The sequence below is a fragment of the Sciurus carolinensis genome, chromosome 13 (genome assembly GCF_902686445.1).
Source record: "Sciurus carolinensis chromosome 13, mSciCar1.2, whole genome shotgun sequence".
NCBI lineage: Eukaryota > Metazoa > Chordata > Mammalia > Rodentia > Sciuridae > Sciurus > Sciurus carolinensis.
This window is the reverse complement of record NC_062225.1, coordinates 47,335,849-47,357,127: the sequence shown is the minus strand read 5'-3', so window position 1 is coordinate 47,357,127 and position 21,279 is coordinate 47,335,849. Positions and strand designations below refer to the sequence as shown.

Genomic DNA, 21,279 nt, shown 5'->3' with positions numbered 1-21,279 from the left:
TCTTAAACTTGGCTGCATGCTGAACTACATAGGGTGCTTTTAAAAATTACTGATGCCTGGAATCTACCTCTAGGGACAGTTATTTAATGGTGCTAGGGTGTGGTTTGGCCATTGAGAAATTTTAAAGGTTCCTAAGTGACTATAAATAGGAGCAGCTAAGGGAGGGAACCACTGATGAACTTTCTGCACCACAGTTTCCTCATTTGGAAAACGATAACACCAATGACAATTACCTTTTAGGATTATTGCAACGTTTAAATATGCCAGCATGGACAAAGCACTCTACACAGTGTCTCACTGGAAGCCCTGGGTAAACATGAGCCACTGCTGGCATCCTTACCCGAGGTGCACAGGGGCGAGAACGTTCATGTTAGCATAGTAAGTCACGCTCACCTTGGCACACATTGTGCTCGCTCTGCTCGTAGCCTGCCGCACACTGGATCCGATGGGAAGGGTTGGAGGGAATGCGCTGAGGGTCAGCTGGGTTCCGACGGATGACAAAGTTATTTCGGCCAGTCTGTACTTCAGGGCCCGCGACTGCAGCAGCACTGGCCACAAAACCACCCCCAGGCACCACTCCACTGGTTGCCATGCTACTGGCAGCCATACCCCCGGTGGCTGCGCCTGAGGCTGCTTCAGCTGCTGGTGTTTCTTGCTGAGGTTGTTCATTATTGACAATAATCTGGGCTGTTTTAGGAAGGCACAGGTATCCTCCATAGTGGTTGACACATTTCATTCCACCTTTGCAAGCATCAGGGACAATGTCACATTCATCAATATCTGTGATCAGTAATAAAATAAGTCAGCAATCTTTTTAGAGAGAAAAAGGAACATGTAACTATAGGCACATGCCTTTAGTATAATATGAGCAGGACAGCAAGAGCACTACAAGAGATGGAGACAGGAAGCTATGTTCAGATGGAAGTCTTTGAAGCCAGCTCACCTTTGCACTGCTGTCTTACAGGGTCCCACTCATATCCGTCAGTGCATTGCTGCAAAGGAAACATCAAAGATGGAGCCAGAAAACAATTAGTTGTTTCCCTAAGAAGACACTCAAAATTGTGCTCATGGGCAACAATCCTTGGGCTGGAGTCCTAGATATACAAGATGGATAACTTAATGTTCTCTAGCCATCCTTGTGTTAAAGATAAATCTATGCATAGATATGCTTCAGCGTTCCCTTGAATCCTTTTCTCTGTCTTGAGACTAATCTTCTCCAATCTCTCTGATTACTCTTTTATTTACCCCCTTTCCCACATTGAAAATTTCACCAAAAAATTCACCAAGTTCTCTACTCACCCCTACCAGCCCTGACATCTTCCTCTTCTCCAAATCCTCTTGAGCAATCAAGCACCTGGCTTTGCTCACCATGATTAGCTTCTTCTCACACCCATCCTTCCTCTTCGCTTCACTTCCTATAGGTCCTCTCATGTGCACTCCCTGAACAAGTCATCTATTAAGCACTTAGGGATTGTCCTAGGCCCTGTAGATGCAAAGATGATGAACACCTTGCCCCTTCAAGCAGTTCAAGGGCCAGAAGACAGACAGTTGGACAAGTTGGAACAAGATGTCAGTGTGTATGTAGAAGGGGTGAGGCACTCTGCTCAGGGCTGAAGGGTTGGCATGAACAGCGAAGAAGGGAAGGCTTCACAGGGAAGGTGACAAGTGACTTGGGTCTTACAGAATGAGCAGGATTTTTCCTATTCTAGGAAGGAGGACCATTGTGAGCAAAGGCACAGAATTGTAAGAGGGAAAGGGCTGCAAGTGTTTCTGAGTCAGGGGTGAGGTTTCCATCAAATCCAGGAAGCCTTTCCTTGGGATAGAGGGAACTAGATTCTACCCTGAAGGTCCTTGAATTTCAAGCTTTGTTATGCCTTAGGATCACCTAGGGTGCTTGTTAAAATGTGAATTTTGAGGCTCTGCAAACCAAAGGATCTGATTCTATAGGTCTGGGCCAGAGGCCTGGAATCTGAATTCCTAATATCCCAGGTGATTCCCAAATAGGTCATCCATGGGCCACATCTTGAGAAATGTTGCTGTAGGTGGTTAGAGTCCCTGCAGAACTTTAATGCTCCAGAAACAATTTGATCAGTTGCTCACTTGAGAACGTCGTGGTAAGGATGATGCTTCAGGAAGGATTGTGCAAAAATAGAGTAAACAAATAAGCAAACATGATCCTTTTAACAGAGCCAAGAATTCCTCATTCAACAACAGATGTATGGCAAATAGCTAGCTGAATGGTGGCAGAGATATCCTTTTAACTGTTTAATTGACACCTGAAATTTACCAGGATGATAACTAAACTCATGTTATTTCCCAGACTAATTTTTTCTAGTTTTTCCAATACTTCCAAGGTAACACCACCTTTCTCAAGACGCATGAACATCAACTTTGACTTTTCCAATTCTTTTCCTTCAAGCTTTGCCTGCTTGTGTCTGTTCCTGTATCTACCACGTTAGCCCCATTTCTACCTACTCTTTCTGGCCTCATGAGGAGACAAGGTTCTTGATCTCTACATTCTGCGGAAGCCCCCATGACAATGGTTTTTGCTCTTTTGATTACTAAGGGCTCATAGTGGGCCTCACACCTCTGTAAGTCATTATTACTGTCTCCAGGTTCTCTCCAACCCCAGCTTCAGCCCATCTGCCTTTATGCCCTCCAGGCTTTATTGTTGCTGTTTTCAGCCCCAGTATTTGATGATGTCACACTCTTTGACTCAAGGGCCCTTTAGCCTTTTTTGGATCAATCTGAGGTCATAACTCCTTCAAGAACCAGCACAGAGTTCTATCTTCTTTAACATGCCAGCACCGACATTAATCACCTCTTCACTTTTCTATTTCTTTAGCAATTTATATAAACTGTATAAGACTACTTGTATTTACTTAGAAACTTTGTAGTTTTCAACAGTGTATTCCCAGGGTAAATTCCCTGGGACAGAAGGCTGACTATTCTTAGTAAACAAATAAACTTAAAAAATTTTAAATTATGATTTTTTTTTCTTTTTTTTTTTTTTTTTTTGGTACTGGGGATTGAACCCAGAGGCACTTTACCACTGAGCTACATCTCCAGCCCTTTTTATTTCATCGCATTTTTTCATTTTGGAATAGGACCTTGCTAAGTTACTGAGGGCCCTGCTAAGTTGCTGAGGCTGGCCTGGAACTTGTGATTTCCTACCTCAGCCTCCCAAAATGCTGGGATTACAGGTGTAACTGGCAACTTAAATTCTTTGAATAGTTATGAGAGATGCTTGTGCAGTAGCTGACTAAACCCTCCATCCAATATGGAAGGGGAATATGAGGCTGTGTTGTGGATACAAGCCCATTCTTCCAAACGGTATCTTTCAAACCAGGCAAAGATGGCAGTTCACTTGAATAATCTGAATGGTAAGTAGTGGACTTGCAGTTTGTTGTAGCTATTTAGTTCCAGAACATTTGATGTGGACCTATTATTGAACAAGCCTAGACTGAATTTAGCTTTATCACTTGCTGGTTGTGTAGACGTGAGGCACACTTTCTGGTCTTCAGTTCTGTCATCAGCAGGGCAAGCAGGATGCCACTTACCTCCTACTTTACTGCGATGGTGAAAGGAGATAGTGTCTCCATAGTGGAGTACTTATATAGGTACCTCTGTCCTTTATGTCCTCTAACTATGGATTACTAGGCATACTTAATTCAAAAGAGAATAGAACTAATCTTAGCACAAAAAGGGTATCATATCTGGAAAATCTGTTAGAATAATAGTGAACCCTTGTTAGTAGTCTTAGAACTACAGTCCTTACTCCACAGGAAACTTTATTTACTAAAAATAAGTTAGATTTAGGTGATTAGCAAACGGAAGGGCATAAAATAAGCAATTGTAAAAGCAATAAAACCTTTTATTACATGATTACAAAAGGGAAAAGCAAATTAAATTTTAGTTCCCTGAGAAGGTAGTAAGTTTAGCTTGAATAACAAAACATTTTCATTGAAGATAAACAGCACATGCATTAATTTCTCTTGCTTTATTTATCTTCAGCAGAGGAAGCAACTGCATTTAACATCAAGTTAACAAAATATTTATATTATGCTATTTTATTTATAATTGATCTGAACAACAAAAAGAAACATTTGCCAGATGAATACTAACATTCAGGGATTAAAAAAAAGTGAGATAATGTTTATTATCAGTAATTGACATTAGATCACTTTTAAGTTTAAAAAAATTTTTTTGCATTCTTTTGAGTGTGATTACTTAATTTTTAAAGTTGGGAGCAAATAGAAAAATGTGTTTTTCATTTTCTGAACCAGGACAAATGTCATTCACTTCATAAACTGACTGAAAACTACAAAACACAAAACAGAGATGCAAACTCACCTCACTCAAGTGAGGTAAGTTCTGTCTTGCCCTGTTCTTACCATATCTATTTTTGGCAGTGGGAATGGTCAGATGATAATTTTAACATTTTATTATATATTGGTTATACTCATGCATTAACTAGTTAATCAAACACTTTGGAAATATCATATCAGAGATACTAATAGAAAATGCAAAGCACAGTTGTACAAACTGCATTTTAAATCTGCGTTAGCCAATACTGCATCCTGTAGGGTACTTATGTGAGTTATACTGTAAATGAATATATAGCCTTTATAAATTTAATAAAGGCTGCTTCCATGACAAAAGTCACATGCACAAATGGGATGCTGTGCTTATATCATGTTTAACATTCTTATTTGACTTGATGTTATTCTGTACTTACTGATTTCATTTGCATGTATGTGGGAATTCAAGTTTCCTGATTCCTTACATCCATTAATTTACTAAATGTGTTGGAAACATGTAGCTTACTTTGATTTCAGTTTCAAAAGGGTTTCCTTTCTTTTGTCCTCATACAAATCATTACATTTTTGATCCTTATCTCAACTGGTGATCTAAATGAACTTTTAAAAGGATTCTGGGCAATTCACAACAAATCTTAAATGTGAACCATACTAAAGTGGTGTTTAATTTATTACCCGTCACAGAATAGAGCCGGCATTCAATGGCAGGGGTGGGTAAAATCTTTCTTGTGTCATAGAATCCCACTGAACGCTCTTATCTCAAATTCCATCACCCCTTACCGTGTATGTGATGGTTTCTTCGGTGTCCTGTGACTCGACCAGGGCCAGAGTCAGCATAGTTAGGAAAAGGACTTTCAACATTGTGAATCTCAAAGAAAACACAGGACAAATCGATGTTTAGTATCTGCTGCGGGGGGAGGGGGACTTCAGCAGTGAAGTAACCGGCAAGTCAAGGAGGGTGGGGAGGCAGAGGCTCTACAACACCGAACTTCTCATTTGCTTTCTTATTTCCCCTCCCCCTCCTCAACCTTCCCGGTAGCCACCAAATGAGGCAGGAAAGACTGAAAAACGGCTGCAGAATTGCATTTCTCTTTACTCCATTCATCCATATTAAGAAGACATTCAGAGTGTATTTTATACTGCACTTACACAGCCGGTTCCAGAAAAAGGGACTTGAAGAGAAAAATTAAAAGTAATCAATTTTAAAGGCGACGGTGAATCCCGCCTCCCCCAGGGGTGGAAGTGGGGCAGTAAACCTCTATTCCCTTGAACTTTAAGGATTTCCCTATATGCTCACCTCCAGCTAGTGCAGTTCCTTGCATAGCTCAGCAAAAATACCTGCGAATCAATATGAATTACATGGCCTCAAACTTTTTTTTTTTCTTAACAAAATATCAAAACAAAATTCGGAGAGCAATCTCTTCCCAGTTCTAGTAGAATACTAGAGCGTCCCACATCCTCCCGTACACACATTCAAAGTGCATTTCCACGCCGTTCTCTGCGCACAGCTTTTGTTTAAAAGCCTCAGGTTGTATAGAGGAGCAGCCCAATGCCACTGATTCCCTTGTATCTTATCAATCCCTAGGTCCCCGACCTGCTACCTTCAGGATCCGGGCTGTCTAGGGGCGGAACTGCAGAACGTGCAGCAGCCCCAGGGTACCAACGTCGGGGCGGAGGGCCCTGGCGCCTCCAGCCAGGTTAGGTCCCGTTTCTCAACTATAAGCTAACAGGCGGCTGTCCGTCAGAGCTGCTTAGCGCTCCAGCTTCTATTTTAGCTCGCGTGGAATCCAAGTGCAGCTTAAATTTCTCACACGGGTCTCCTGAAATCTTCAAAATCACGTTTACAGGCAAAACCCTGCCGGTCGGTTGTCGGCGCGCACACACATGCCCATCCCAACAGATGTCACCGACTACTCGCACATGCCGACAGATCGCATTCCTAGACTGCACACCTCCACCTCCCTTTCTGCCTGAGACTTTGCGCAGTCCGGGGCAGTTCTCGGGCGCTCTGCACCTCGCAGGTCACCCCACCTTATTCCCCGGCGCGCAGCCTCTGGGGCGCTGGGTGTGCTTGGTGCGATTTCCCGTCGGGGGCTCCTACCTGCGCTGCTGTGCTGCGCTCGGGGCCGGGGCAGCGAGGGGAGTGCGCAGGGGAGGGCAGCCCGGTGGGTCTGAACTGGCGAGGTCTGGCAGCGGCCGCGGCGGCAGGAGGAGGAGGAGAAAGGGAGGGAAAGGGGGAGGGCGAAGCGGGGCGGAGGAGAGAGCCGAGGGAGGCGCAAGCGCCCAGCCAAGCGCTGCAAGCCCGCGGGGCAGCGCACCGCGCAGCTGGTTCTGCGCCCCCCAAGGCGGGTCTACGCCGCCCAGAGCCTGCCCTACCCTGCCAGTTGCTGCGTTTCTTGACTCACCCGGACCCCAGGCCTCAGAGGGTACATCTGAGAAGTGATGCCCTGCTTTTGAATCAGCCTTGGTGATGCTCACAGCCTACAGGGCGATTTCTTGTGTCCTAGGAGGGGCAAACATCTCTCCTAGAAAGTTTCAAATGTTGCTTTAAAAAAATTTCCACAGTTTTGAGAGTACATTAAGCCTATTCATAGAACTGATCCTTTTGCTTTTTAAGATCCTCCTCCTCCTCCTGTTTCTTTCTTTCTTTCTTTCTTTCTTTCTTTCTTTCTTTCTTTCTTTCTTTCTTTCTTTCTTTTTTGAGGGAAAAGGTCTGCTTCCTCAAATAAACAAAAATGAGAATTCATGTATTCATTCAACAAATATCTGTGGCCTACTATGTGCAAGGTGTTGGGAAGGGGCCAGTAGAACTCACCCCAACCAAATTGTGAGGGGAAGTTTACTTTTGATTTTTCAACCCTTGCTTTTCAGTGAGTCTCCTTTCTCCTCTGCAGTTTATCTTTTCTCTTCTGGTTCACTTGATGGAGTCCTCAATGCTGCTTATTCAAAGTTGGATATTTTGCTTTTCCCCCCTTTCAAACCAATGGTGGAATTTTAGGAATCTGGACAGAGAGAAAAAAAATTATTTTTGCTTTTCGTTGAATCATACCACACAGATTGGGGTTATCTCTGAAAGCTGCAACTCTAAAGTCAGATTAATAGTTTGCTTCCTTGGCAGCTGTGCCTTTTAAGAACCAAACCATCAAATGCAGAGATTACCTGCCAACAGGAGGGGTTAAGAACTTAACTTACCCAAGAACAGAAAGCACAGGTGTCACCAAGGGTGAGAAGGTGATAGGGACTGCAAGAGAGAAGTTGCCAAGTAGGTACCCAGACCTTGCCAGCTTGGCAAAAAGTTTTGCAATATCGGGCAAGCCCAGAGGAGCTCCCTGACCTTCCTTGAACCTCATATGAGCCTATAGTTTTGTTAATTGTATTCAAGATTTTTATTACCAAAATTCTAGTACATCATTTCCCCTTAAACCTTTTTTTTTTTTTAAATGAATCTTTGCTTTTTGTTCAGTAAAAGATCTATCCAGGTGTTTTCTTCAGTTTCATTTGAACTCTTTTTTACCTGTCTTCAGTCTTTTCTCCAGAAAAATGAGGTGAAAACCCTTATCTGCAGCCTGGATCTCTTCCTGTATATCCCACTGTGGACTTATCTTCATTTAGACAACTAATGGACATTTCAGACTGATCACATCTGTTGGTCTCATCTTCTCCCCAAACTACTCCACCCACCTGTTTCACCAGCTCAATTAATAGAACTTTCATCTTTCCATTTGCTGTGGTCCAGAACCATGGAGTCATCCTTGATTTCTCTTTTTCTCACATTCAAGTCTTCAGAAAACTGTTGGCTTCACCTTCAAATATATCCAGAACTGGTCAGCTTCCCATCATCTCCTTTGCAGACATCCTGGTCTAAGCCACTACTGTTTTCTACCTCTATTTTAATAGTCTCCTGTTTGATCTCCCTGCTTACACTGTTGTTCTTCTGCAGCCTTTTCTCAGCAGACATTCACATGAATTAAATTATAGAATATATAATCTCTTGGGTCTGATTTCCTTCACTTCGCATATTTTTGAGATGCACCCTTGTTAGGAGTTTCAAAAGTTTATCCCTTTTTATTGTTGCATAGTATTCCATTGTGTAGCTATACTCCAATATGGACATTCACAGAAATATTTGTGTGGGCATATATGTTTTCTATTAGGTAAATAGGAGTACAATTGCTAGATTATATGGTAGAAGAACATGCCAAAATGTTGTCCAAAGTAAGTGTACCATTTTACATTTCCACCAGCCATATATGAGATTCCACTTGCTCCACATCCTTGACCACACTTGCCAATATAAATATTGCCAGATATTTATCATGTTAGTCATTTTGTTGCTGTGTAAATGCTATTTCATTATGGTTTTATTTTATAATTCTCTGATGTCGAGTGCTAAACATTTTTCACATGCTTATTGTCCATTAATATATCTTCCTTTCTGTAAGGCCCATGTCAATCTTATTTATTTCTTTGACTTCTTTTGTCTTCTTATTAGTTGTAAGAGTTTTTGTAAGAAATAGTTTTCCTGCCAGCCCTTTGTTGAATATGTTTTTTGAATATTTTCTCCTAGTCTGTTGTTTTTTCAATATGTTAATTCTGTCTTTTGAAAGAAACATTTTTAATTTTGATGAAGTTCAATTTATTACTTTTTTCCTTATGTTTTATCCTTTTTTGTTCTGTTTAAGAAATTTGCCTTGGGCAAACTCTTTACAATTTCTATGCCTCAGTTACTGCTTTTGTAAAATAGGAAGGATATCAGTCTATTTCTTAAGGTTGTTCTAAGGATTGAGTGAGAATCTCATGACAGATATCAAGTACATGTGAATGACTGTTTTTAGACACCAGGATTTCTGGCGTGCGGGCTGTAGTAGACCATTCCTCCTCTCCAACATAACCCAATATTATTTAGGTATTGTGCCCATTCCAAACGCCAGGGTGTTTCCTGATTAGTCTGAAAGTAATGCAATCAGCTCTTGATGCTTTCAGGGTTTCTCCGTGATAATTTTATTTATTTTTTTTTGCCGTGCTGGAGATTGAACCCAGGGCCTTATGCTTTATCCCCAGCCCTAATAATTTAATTTCTTTCAAAATCAGAAGGAGGAAATAAATGTATCCTTCCTGGGTTTATTTATATTTATACCATTGTGGTTATAAAATATAATTTATTATTACTATTATTATTTTTATTTTTAATTATTTTTTATGATGGAAGGGGTCCATAAGGGCAAGGACGCCTAGGGACCATGGAAGTCGTTGTATGACTTCTGAGCCACTCAAAAATGGACTCTGCTCTACTTCTGCACTCTAGCTTTGTCAGGCAGTATATTTCCTCACAGTTCAAGCAGTTTGAGTCAGGTGTTCCTTGTCGCAGAAAATGTGCTCACTGCTAGCTGAGGAAGACTCCCTCTGTGGGAACTCAGATCCTGTCAAGTGTTGTACCTGGGCCCTGCACTCCAAAATGACCGGCCTAGGTATGTATGGGGAGAGATGCCTAGCCTCTGTCCTTGGGTGAGGTGAGCATTCATCTACTTCTACTTGGAGCAGATTCTCAATCTACCGTGTGTGTGTGTGTGTGTGTGTGTGTGTGTGTGTGTGTGTGTGAGATTTCAAAAATTTACAAAGATTTAAGTTGTGACTCTTCCCTTTAACAGTCACTGCCTCAAGAAGGCAACTCTGGCTTCTTGTAACTTAAAAAGTAACGGTATCAGAGAAAACCAAAGTCCTAATGTTTTCTCTGATACGCGGATGCTCATTCACACTAGCGGGGTGGCTAGAGAAGAGTAGAGGTACTTTGGATTAGACAGAGGGGAGTGAAGAGAATGAATGGGGTTAGGAACAATAGTAGAATGACTGGGACATTATTACCCTCTGTGCATATATGATTATATGACCCGTGTGATTCTACATCATGTACAACCAGAAGAATGAGAAGTTATACTCCATCTATGTATCCAAAGGCATTCTCCTGTCATATATAACTATTAGAACAAACAAAATCATTTTAAAAAAAGTAATAATAACTTTAATATGGGAGCCCTGTGTTCCCAATTACATTGCCAGATGTTACATTGTAAATATCATACACGAAAAATTATTATATGTTTTCTCTAATATTTATCTTTTAATCAGAAGTCTCAAGATCCCACATAGGTTTTTTTTTATTATAAACAAATGGGATACATGTTGTTTATGTTGTTTCTCTGTACATGGCGTAAAGGCATACCATTTGTGTAATCATAAATTTACATAGGGTAATGCTGTTTGATTCATTTTGTTATTTTTTTCCTTCACCCCCACCCCTCCCACCCCTCTTTTCCCTCTATACAGTCCTTCCTTCCCCCCACCCCTCCCACCCCTCCCACCCCTCTTTACCCTCTATACAGTCTTTCCTTCCTCCATTCGTGCCCCCCTCCCTAACCCTAACACTAACCCCTCCCAACCCCCATTATGTGTCATCATCCACTTATTAGCGATATCATTCTTCCTTTGGTTTTTTGAGATTGGCTTATCTCACTTAGCATGATATTCTCCAATTTCATCCATTTGCCTGCAAATGCCATAATTTTATCATTCTTTATGGCTGAGTAATATTCCATTGTACATATATACCACAGTTTCTTTATCCATTCATCAATTGAAGGACATCTAGGTTGGTTCCACAATCTGGCTATTGTGAACTGAGCAGCTATGAACATTGATGTAGCTGTATCTCTGTAATATGCTGATTTTAATTCCTTTGGGTACAGGCCAAGGAGTGGGATAGCTGGGTCAAACGGTGGTTCCATTCCAAGTTTTCTAAGGAGTCTCCACACTGCTTTCCAGAGTGGCTGCACTAATTTGCAGCCCCACCAGCAATGTATGAGTGTACCTTTCTCCCCATATCCTTGCCAACACCTGTTGTTGCTTGTATTCTTGATAATCGCCATTCTAATTGGGGTGAGATAGAATCTTAGGGTGGTTTTGATTTGCATTTCTCTTATTACTAGAGATGTTGAACATTTTTCCATATGTTTGTTGATTGCTTGTACATCTTCTTCTGTGAAGTGTCTATTCATTTCTTAGCCCATTTGTCGATTGGATTATTTGCATTCTTGGTGTAGAGTTTTTTGAGTTCTTTATAGATTCTGGAGATTAGTGCTCTATCTGAAGTATGATTGGCAAAGATTTTTTCCCACTCTGTAGGCTCTTTCTTTGCATTGCTGATAGTTTCCTTTGCTGAGAGAAAGCTTTTTAGTTTGAATCTATCCCAGTTATTGATTCTTGCTTTTATTTCTTGTGCTATGGGAGTCCTGTTGAGGAAGCCTGGTCCTAAGCCGACATGTTGAAGCTCTGGACCTACTTTTTCTTCTATAAGATGCAGGGTCTCTGGTCTGATTCCGAGGTCCTTAATCCATTTTGAGTTTAGTTTCGTGCATGGTGAGAGATATGGGTTTAGTTTCATTCTGTTGCATATGGATTTCCAATTCTCCCAGCACCATTTGTTGAAGAGGCTATCTTTTCTCCATTGCATATTTTTGGCCTCTTTGTCTAGTATGAGAAAATTGTATTTATTTGGGTTTGTGTCCGTGTCCTCTATTCTGTACCATTGATCCACCTTTCTATTTTGGTACCAATACCATGCCGTTTTTGTTACTATTGCTTTGTAGTAGAGTCGAAGATCTGGTATTGTGATATCCCCTGCTTCACTCTTTCTACTGAGGATTGCTTTAGATATTCTGGGTTTTTTATTCTTCCAGATGAATTTCATAATTGCTTGCTCTATTTCTGTAAGGAACATCATTGGGATTTTAATTGGAATTGCATTGAATCTGTATAGCACTTTTGGTAGTATGGCCATTTTGACAATATTAATTCTTCCTATCCAAGAACATGGGAGATCTTTCCATCTTCTGAGGTTTTCTTTACTTTCTTTCTTTAGTGTTCTGTAGTTCTCACTGTAGAGGTCTTTCACCTCTTTTGTGAGATTGATTCCCAAGTATTTTATTTTTTTTGATGCTATTGTGAATGGGGTAGTTTTCCTAATTTCTCTTTCTGAAGATTCATCACTTATGTATAAAAATGCCTTAGATTTATGTGCATTGATCTTATATTCCACTACTTTACTGAATTCACTTATGAGATCTAACAGTTTTCTGGTGGAATTTCCTGGTTCCTCTAAGTATATAATCATATCATCAGCAAACAGGGATAGTTTGAGTTCTTCTTTTCCTATTCGTATCCCTTTAATTTCTTTGGTCTGTCTAATTGCTCTGGCTAGAGTTTCAAGGACGATATTCAAAAGAAGTGGTGAAAGAGGGCATCCCTGCCTTGTTCCAGTTTTAAGGGGGAATGCTTTCAGTTTTTCACCATTTAGAATATTAGCCATGGGCTTAGCATAGATGGCCTTTACAATGTTAAGGAATGCTCCCACTATCCCTATTTTTTCTAGTGTTTTGAGCATGAAGGGGTGCTGTATTTTATCAAATGCTTTTTCTGCATCTATCGAAATAATCATGTGATTCTTGACTTTAAGTCTATTGATATGGTGAATTACATTTATTGATTTCCTGATGTTGAACCAACCTTGCATCCCTGGGATGAAACCCACTTGATCATGGTGCACTATCTTTTTAATATGTTTTTGTATGCGATTTGCTAAAATTTTGTTGAGAATTTTTGCGTCGATGTTCATTAAGGATATTGGTCTGAAATTTTCTTTCCTTGATGTGTCTCTGTCTGGTTTAGGTATCAGGGTGATATTGGCTTCATAGAACGAGTTTGGGAGGGTTCCCTCCTCTTCTATTTTATGGAATACTTTGAGAAGTATTGGAATGAGCTCTTCTTTAAAGGTTTTGTAGAACTCGGCTGAAAACCCATCTGGTCCTGAACTTTTCTTTGTTGGTAGGCTTTTGATGACTTCATCTATTTCATTACTTGAAATTGGTCTATTTAAATTGTGTATGTCCTCCTCATTCAGTTTAGGCAATTCATATGTCTCTAGAAACCTGTTGATGTCTTCGAAATTTTCTATTTTGTTGGAGTATTGATTTTCAAAATAGCTTCTAATTATGTTTTGTATTTCAGTCGTGTCTGTTATGATATTTCCTTGTTCATTCCGAATTTTAGTAATTTGGGTTTTTCTCTCGTCTTCTCTTTGTTAGTGTGGCTAAAGGTTTATCAATTTTGTTTATTTTTTCGAAGAACCAACTATTTATTTTGTTAATTTTTTGTATTGTTTCTTTTGTTTCAGTTTCGTTGATTTCAGCTCTGAGTTTAACTATTTCCTGTCTTCTACTACTTTTGGTGTTGGTCTGTTCTTCTTTTTCTAGGGCTTTGAGCTGTAGTGTTAGGTTGTTTATTTGTTGAGTTTTACTTCTTTTATTAAATGCGCTCCATGAAATAAATTTTCCTCTAAGTACTGCTTTCATAGTGTCCCAGAGATTTTGATATGATGTTTCTTTGTTCTCATTTACCTCTAAGAATTTTTTAATTTCCTTCCTAATATCTTGTGTTATCCATTCATCATATAATAGCATATTGTTTAATCTCCAGGTGTTGGAGTAGTTTCTGTTTTTTACTCTTTCATTTATTTCTAACTTCAATCCATTATTATCTGATAGAATACAAGGTAGTGTCTCTATTTTCTTGTATTTGCTATCATTAGCTTTGTGGCATAATATATGGTCTATTTTAGAGAAGGATCCATGCGCTGCTGAGAAGAAAGAGTATTCGCTCTTGGTTGGATGGTATATTCTATAAATGTCTGTTAAGTCTAAATTATTGATTGTGTTATTGAGATCTATGGTTTCTTTGTTCAATTTTTGTTTGGAAGATCTGTCCAGTGGTGAGAGAGGCGTGTTAAAATCACCTAGTATTATTGTGTTATGGTCTATTTGGTTTCTAAAATTGAGAAGGATTTGTTTGACATACATGGATGAGCCACTGTTTGGGGCATAGATGTTTATGATTGTTATATCTTGCTGATTTATGCTTCCCTTAAGCAGTATGAAATGTCCTTCTTTATCCCTTCTGACTAACATTGGCTTGAAGTCCACATTATCTGAAATGAGGATGGATACTCCAGCTTTTTTGCTGAGTCCATGTGCATGGTATGTTTTTCCCCATCCTTTCACCTTTAGTCTATGGGTATCTCTTTCTATGAGGTGAGTCTCTTGCAGGCAACATATTGTTGGATCTTTCTTTTTAATCCAATCTGCCAGTCTGTGTCTTTTGATTGATGAATTCAGGCCATTAACATTCAGGATTATTATTGAGATATGATTTGTATTCCCGGTCATTTGGTTCATATTTAAAATTTTATTTATTTATTTATTTAATTTTTTGACACAACTTGGTTCCTCCTTTATTCCTTTAGGATAATTCCTCCCTTTGCTGATTTGCTTTTTTGTGTTTTATTTCTTCCTCATGGAATATTTTGCTGAGAATGTTCTGTAATGCTGGCTTTCTTTTTGTAAATTCTTTTAGCTTTTGTTTATCATGGAATGATTTTATTTCATCGTCAAATTTGAAGGTAAGTTTTGCTGGGTATAAGATTCTTGGTTGGCATCCATTTTCTTTCAGAGCTTGAAAAATGTTGTTCCAGGCCCTTCTAGCTTTTAGGGTCTGGATTGATAAATCTGCTGATATCCTTATTGGTTTCCCCCTGAATGTAATTTGGTTCTTTTCTCTCACAGCCTTTAAAATTCTGTCTTTATTTTGTATGTTCAGTATTTTCATTATAATGTGCCTTGGTGTGGGTCTTTTGTAATTTTGTGTATTTGGAGTCCTATAAGCCTCTGGAACTTGATTTTCCTTTTCATTCCTCAGATTTGGGAAATTTTCTGATATTATTTCATTGACTAGATTGTTCATTCCTTTGGTTTGTTTCTCTAAGCCTTCCTCAATCCCAATAATTCTCAAATTTGGCCTTTTCATGATATCCCATAGTTCTTGTAGATTCTGTTCATGATTTCTTACCATCTTCTCTGTTTGTTCAACTTTGTTTTCGAGGTTAAATATTTTGTCTTCAATATCTGAGGTTCTGTCTTCCAGGTTTTCTATCCTATTGGTTGTGCTTTCTATGGAGTTCTTAATTTGGTTTATTGTTTCCTTCATTTCAAGGATTTCTGTTTGTTTTTTTTTTCAATATCTCTAACTCTTTATTGAAATGATCTTTTGCTTCCTGTATTTGCTCTTTTAACTGTCGATTGGTGCGATCATTCAATGCCTGCATTTGCTCTTTCATCTCATCGTTTGCTTCTCTGGTCATTTTAATTATGTACATTCTGAGCTCCCTTTCTGTCATTTCTTCTGCCATGCTGTCGTTGGATTTTATTGATGTAACATCTAGAGTTGTTTGGGGCATTTTCTTCCCTTGTTTTCTCATATTGTTCAGGATTCAGTGGGTCATTAAGATATTGCAGATTTCCTCTATTGACTTATAATGTCCCTGAAGATTGCTAGTATATCCCCTCTTATCCTTCAGTAGCCTGAAGTCTTGGAGGAAGTTGATAATGTGGTGCTCCACAAGGAAGCTGCCTCTCTAGGGATGGTGACCCTCAGGTGGGGTATATTCCCTGATAGTGGGCAGAGGTGCCTCCACTTGTTGACCAATGGTCATCCAAAGGGGAACTAGGCTGCAGGCTGAGGCAAGGCCTGTTTGTGCCTGTGTCTCTGGTTTTACCGTCCTTGTGGGAAAACCTCGCCCGGCAGGGAAGACTCACCCAGTGGGGAGGTCTCGCTGGTCAGTTCCCCTCCTAGAGGTTCCCCTCAATGTACAACTGCCGCCTGGGCTGGGCTGTCTTCCTCTGCAACGTTTCCAGGGGCCCGGCCCTACCTCCTGGGCCTGGGAGCCTCACCCTTCACAGACGAGTCTCCTTAGGCTGCCTCTCCTCAGAGAATCTGCCTGTAGTCCTGGAAACTTCGCTCCACCCCTAGGCGTGTCTCTGTGCGGCTCTTCCAGCAAGAAGCCGGTCCTGGTACCCTGCTCTGCACCTAATCGCCTGGCTATGCGGCCCCTCCTCTGAGCCGCCACCTGGAGCCCCGTACAATAGCTCAGAGACCCAGAGACCCACCACACACCTCCTCCTCCGGACAGCCACCAGGTTTCCGATGCAGTCACTAGGAGTCCAAGCAACTCACTTCCCGTCTCCTCCTCCCGCCAACGCCCGTAGCCCTAGGCAGTCACTCCGAGTCCAAGTGACCCACCCTGTTCCTCCTCCTCCTCGGGGCAGCCCCCCGGGTGTTCAGGAACGGTCGCTTTGAGTCCCAACAACTCACCACTCGCCTCCTCCTCTGGCAACCGCCTGTGGCTCTGATGCAGACACTCGTAGACCAAGCGACCCGCTGCGCTTCTCCTCTTCCTCCGGGCAACCCCTCGGTGTTCAGAAGCGGTCGTTCTGAGTCCAAATAGCTCGCCCCCCAGCTCCTCCTCAGGCAGCCGCCTGTAGTTCTGATGCAGTCACTCCTAGACCAAGCGACCCTCTGCGCTTCTCCTCTTCCTCCGGGCAAATCCCTGGTGTTTAGAAGCGGTTGCTCTGAGTCTAAACAGCTCGCCACGCTGCTCCTCCTCAGGCAGCCGCCCGGAGCCCCAGTGGTTGCTCCGAGTCAAGCACTGTGCTGAGCCGCCTCCTCTACGATGATCCCAGTTGTCCGTGTTTTCCGCTCTAGTGGGGGGAGGGGCGTCTCGCCGGGTAACTCTACTTCACAAAGTTCCCTGCGTTCTGGGGCTACCACCCCATCCGGGACGCCTCCCCAGTGGGAGAGACTCACCCGGCGGCTTTGAGTTGGTCCCAAGTCTCTCACTATCTCCTCTTTTGAATCCTGCATCCTGGAGCAACATGAAATGCAACCACCCTCTAGTCCGCCATCTTGAAACCTCTCCCACATAGGTTTTTAATTGAGTCATTGAGTCAACAAGTCCTGTGGTTCAAACCTAGTTAAGAATATTCCATGGTGTGGAGAAAATTGAAACCTGTGGGGAAAAAAAATGAATTCACTAAGAGGGCACTAAAGATGGAACTGTTACAAGGAGATTTATAGGGTCAACTCGTCCTGGCTTGCCCAGGACTTTCGTAGTTTTTACTGAAAGTTCTGTGTCCTGGGAAACCTCTCCGTCCCAGGCAAACTTGAGGGTATGAGTAGTGGGAAAAATAGAGCACAAAGAAAATGGGACAGGTGACCGGGAGTGAGCCCTGGCAGTCTCCTGGGTTGTTTGAGTCAGTTTTGCATACATGTTTTTTTTAAATTTTTTTTTAGTTGTTGATGGACACAATACCTTTATTTTATTTATTTATTCTTATGCAGAGCTGAGGATTGAACTCAGTGCCTCACGCCTACTAGGCAAGCACTCAACCACTGAGCTACAACCCAGCCCTGCATACCTGTTGATGGTATTTATCTGAAGTAATTATAGCATCTCACCTGCTGCCATCATATCCTGCTTCTCTGAGGTCATTACATTATTTTTCCTGTTTCTCATTTATTCTCTCTTCTTTTAGTGACAGTATCCTGGTTTTCCTTTGGAAACCAACCATATGGTGTAGGTCCTGACTGGTCCCGTCCACTGGATGCTCCTAAGTGCACACCAAAGGAAAAATTTTAAAGCCTACAGTTTAGATGGGGGACAGGGCCAGTGCGAGCACAAGCATGTCAAGGCCTAGTTGGGCCTCAAGTCCAGTGCTGTGGCAAAATACTGCCTTTTGTAGTGGTTTAAATTGTTTCTGTGTACTGATGAGACAGGGGACACACACAGACTGTTCCTGCCCCTCTGACTGGAAGACAGCCCATTCTATCTAGGATGTCAAGACTTCAGGCTCCGGGCCAGCCGGTGTGAACCACGAGGAAGGCCAGAGCAGAGGCGTCTCACAAACCCTGTTTTCATTTTATTCTTTGGATGATATTTATCTATCTTTGAATCCAGGCACCTTGGTTTGGCTTAGAACATTTCTGGGTTATGGAGTTAATTTTTTTCCTTGGCTTGATGGGCGAACGTGTGCCTAGGCCCTGCTAGTCATAACATCAAATCTCTTAAAGCCACAATGTTTGGTTGAGGAATGGTAGACACACTCTAAGACATCCTTTAATGAAGTGGTGGTGAAGCATGAGGTTTAGAGTCAGCAAGGCTGTGTTCAATCTTGACTGAGTAACTCCCTGACTGTGTGAACTTGGGAAGGTTACTTAACCTCTCCGGGCCTTAATTTCCTCATTTGTAGAATAGGGGATGATGGTAGTTCCTGTGTTGTCAAGGTTTTACAAGTATCAAATAAACAAATACAGAGCCCTTAGTACAGTTCCTCTCATAAAACTATTACTGTTGTTGTTATTCATCATGATGGCTTATCACTCATTGGCTTATGCTGCAACAACTTGATGACTGGGTCATGGAAATGTGTGTCCCCATAATAAGCGATATTCTCAGATAAAGGTATTTTTGGAATCACTGGCTCTGAGATACTTGACTTTTTGAATTTCAAAAATTTAAAGTATGATAAATTATATTTCCTTAATATCAATAAGTAGCAATAACTAATATTCATATGGCATTTACACTGTTCCAGAAACTATAATAATCAGTTTATGTGTGCTCACTTAATAGCTTTGTCATCATCCCTGTTATATTAAACAGGAAGTTGAGTCCCAGAGCAAAGGAACTTGCCCTAGGTCACAGCTGGGGAGCAGCAGAGCAAGGGTTCACCTTCGAACCCTCAGGCTGTCTAGTGCCAGAACTCTTGCTCTGAATGTCTCTCTGCAATGCCCCCTCCCCCCACCCCCACCACGAACAACTGAACGTAGTATGGTCGAGACATACAGAGGCATAGGTGATTTCTTCCACAGGGTGCAGCCACAGAGATGCAAGCTGGACACTCAGATTGAGCAGGATGCAGTTGGAGATTGCAGTACATTCACCTTGATAAATTACTCTGAATTGAGGGGAAGCCAAGGTTTTAAAGATTTCAAGATCTCTTTGGTGGGAAAAAAATTCACAGTTTCAGAAGAGATTCACAGATATCGATGAGCATACATTGTGTAGTGTGCATTGGCATGTGTGTCTGAATCATGCGTCCTATCAGTGTGGCTCATTTCTAAGAGTGGCTCATAGTGAGGGAGGCTGACTGGGTCCAGCAAGGACCACAGTGGGTATCCCTGGCATGCTGAGACCAAGACATGAATCACTAAATTAGTCAATAATTTCTGGCCCTGTGGTCAAACCAGGCAATGTTTGGGTTCACTTGATTTGTAAAAGTATCTTTTCATATGAAGGTGCTGAAGGAGAATCCAAGGCTGGAGTCAGACTGACTGAATAAATTTCTTCCTTTTACAGAAAAAGTTCATTGCCAAATGCTAGTATTCTTCAGATAATTGAAAAAAAATGATCACTGACGACTAATAGCCATTATGTACTCTTGCAAGAATAAAGCTGGTTATTATTTTCTTGGGTTGCTATCATATTGATGCTTAAAAAAATTCAATGTTTTTGAATAGCTAAATTTACCATTATTATCCATGAAAATATTCTCATGGTGAACGCACATATGGATTTCTGATATATTTACTATGATTGAAACAATTCCTTGGAAGAGATGGTTGCTAACATTCTTTGATTATAGGTTGTCTTTTCTCACTGAATTGGAGTCCAAAAAGCCAAGAGAAAGGATGAATTTCAGAGATCTTTCAACAGATGCTAAGTCTTTCCTTTAAAAAAAAATAACATACATAAATAATTATAAACTTGTACAAAGCAGATAATGTGTACTTATTTAATCAATTGCTAAAATAACCTCTAAACACAAACCCACGGGACTGGTGGCGTGTGTGTTAGAAAAAGACTCACTGAATAGGTGGGGGTCGTATTGAAGTTGGACCTCAAAGAATATTGACAAATTTGCACTTAGGCGACATTAATTGGTTTTAAGTATGTCATCGGTAAGTTGTTTTAGTGAGTGCCAGATGTATCATTCTTCAGAATATGTTCAGTGAAACTCCGTTCCCAAACGCCAAATGAACATGAGAAAACTTTCAGTCATCTGGAGCTTGTAAATTGTTCTGAAAATTTTGGAATTTTATTAGAGACTTGATTTCATCACTGAGCAGAGAATACCTTGGATGAATAAAAGTCAAATCAATCAGAAATGATTGGAACCAGTAATTAGAATTTCCTTGGAGAGATAAAAATGTATGATGTAAATCCATTGCCTTGCAAAAAAGATTGCTTTCTAACAACTTATCAGATCTTACAGAGCAACCTCAGATGCAGACACAGATGTGAAGCTTTATTTTGTTTTTGACTTCAAATCCCTTCCTCCTTATTTCAAACTTAGCTTTTCCGGAAACTTCATTTGTCTAATCAAGGCTGATGGGGTTTCAAGATGAATATATTATGAAGCATGAAATTAGAAATAATACTCTCTGAAAATTAGTAATTTTCTTTCAATGTGTAATTTAAATCACTCGATCATTATTCTTCCACTTTTGCCAGTTTGGTACCTTTCCATAATAATTTGTTGATTTTTAGAATTTTTGATGTTCTACTTTCCAACTTTATTTTACCTTAGTTAAATATTTTTTTCCTCCCCTTTGTGGATTTGCCTAATGGAGAAGTTCCTCATCTGTCCTTCTGTGACTAATCCTACATCTTGATACCTAGTATAGGTTACAAAACAGATTTTAAAATCTCTTGAAAATATTTAAATTGATTTTTTAGGGAACAATGGTTCAAATAAAATCATAAAGACTTTGTGTATGTTGACAACTGTAATTTAAAAAAAATTTATAATAGCATTAGTAAGATAGATTTATGACTTTTTCCCCTGAGTATGTCATATGCTAGGCCAGCGGAACTCCTGAGACCAAAGCCTAGAACTGGGATGGACATTATTATTCTCTCTCTGCTCTTTAAGGAATTTTAAAACATAAATTATTTTGATAGACTAGCATTAACTTCTATCTCACTGTAGAATGTGAAAAGGCAAGAAAAAAATCCCTT

General features: G+C 40.7%; 1 protein-coding gene across 2 annotated transcripts in view; it reads right to left on the bottom strand.

Moving 5' to 3' along the window:
- Efemp1 (EGF containing fibulin extracellular matrix protein 1) overlaps positions 1-6,576 on the bottom strand; it is a 55,334-nt gene extending 48,758 nt beyond the window's left edge. The window contains exons 1-5 of one of the 2 annotated variants that reach the window (XM_047522250.1): positions 6,421-6,539; positions 5,617-5,657; positions 5,100-5,187; positions 944-992; positions 394-780 (exon numbers count right to left, since the gene is read on the bottom strand). In XM_047522250.1, coding sequence (XP_047378206.1) covers positions 394-780; positions 944-992; positions 5,100-5,180 — 517 coding nt within the window. In that variant the 5' untranslated portion in view covers positions 5,181-5,187; positions 5,617-5,657; positions 6,421-6,539. Of the gene's footprint in view, positions 1-393; positions 781-943; positions 993-5,099; positions 5,188-5,616; positions 5,658-6,420 lie in introns of both variants that reach the window. The other variant, XM_047522249.1, reaches the window with a different exon arrangement.
- Between the last annotated feature and the right edge of the window lie 14,703 nt (positions 6,577-21,279).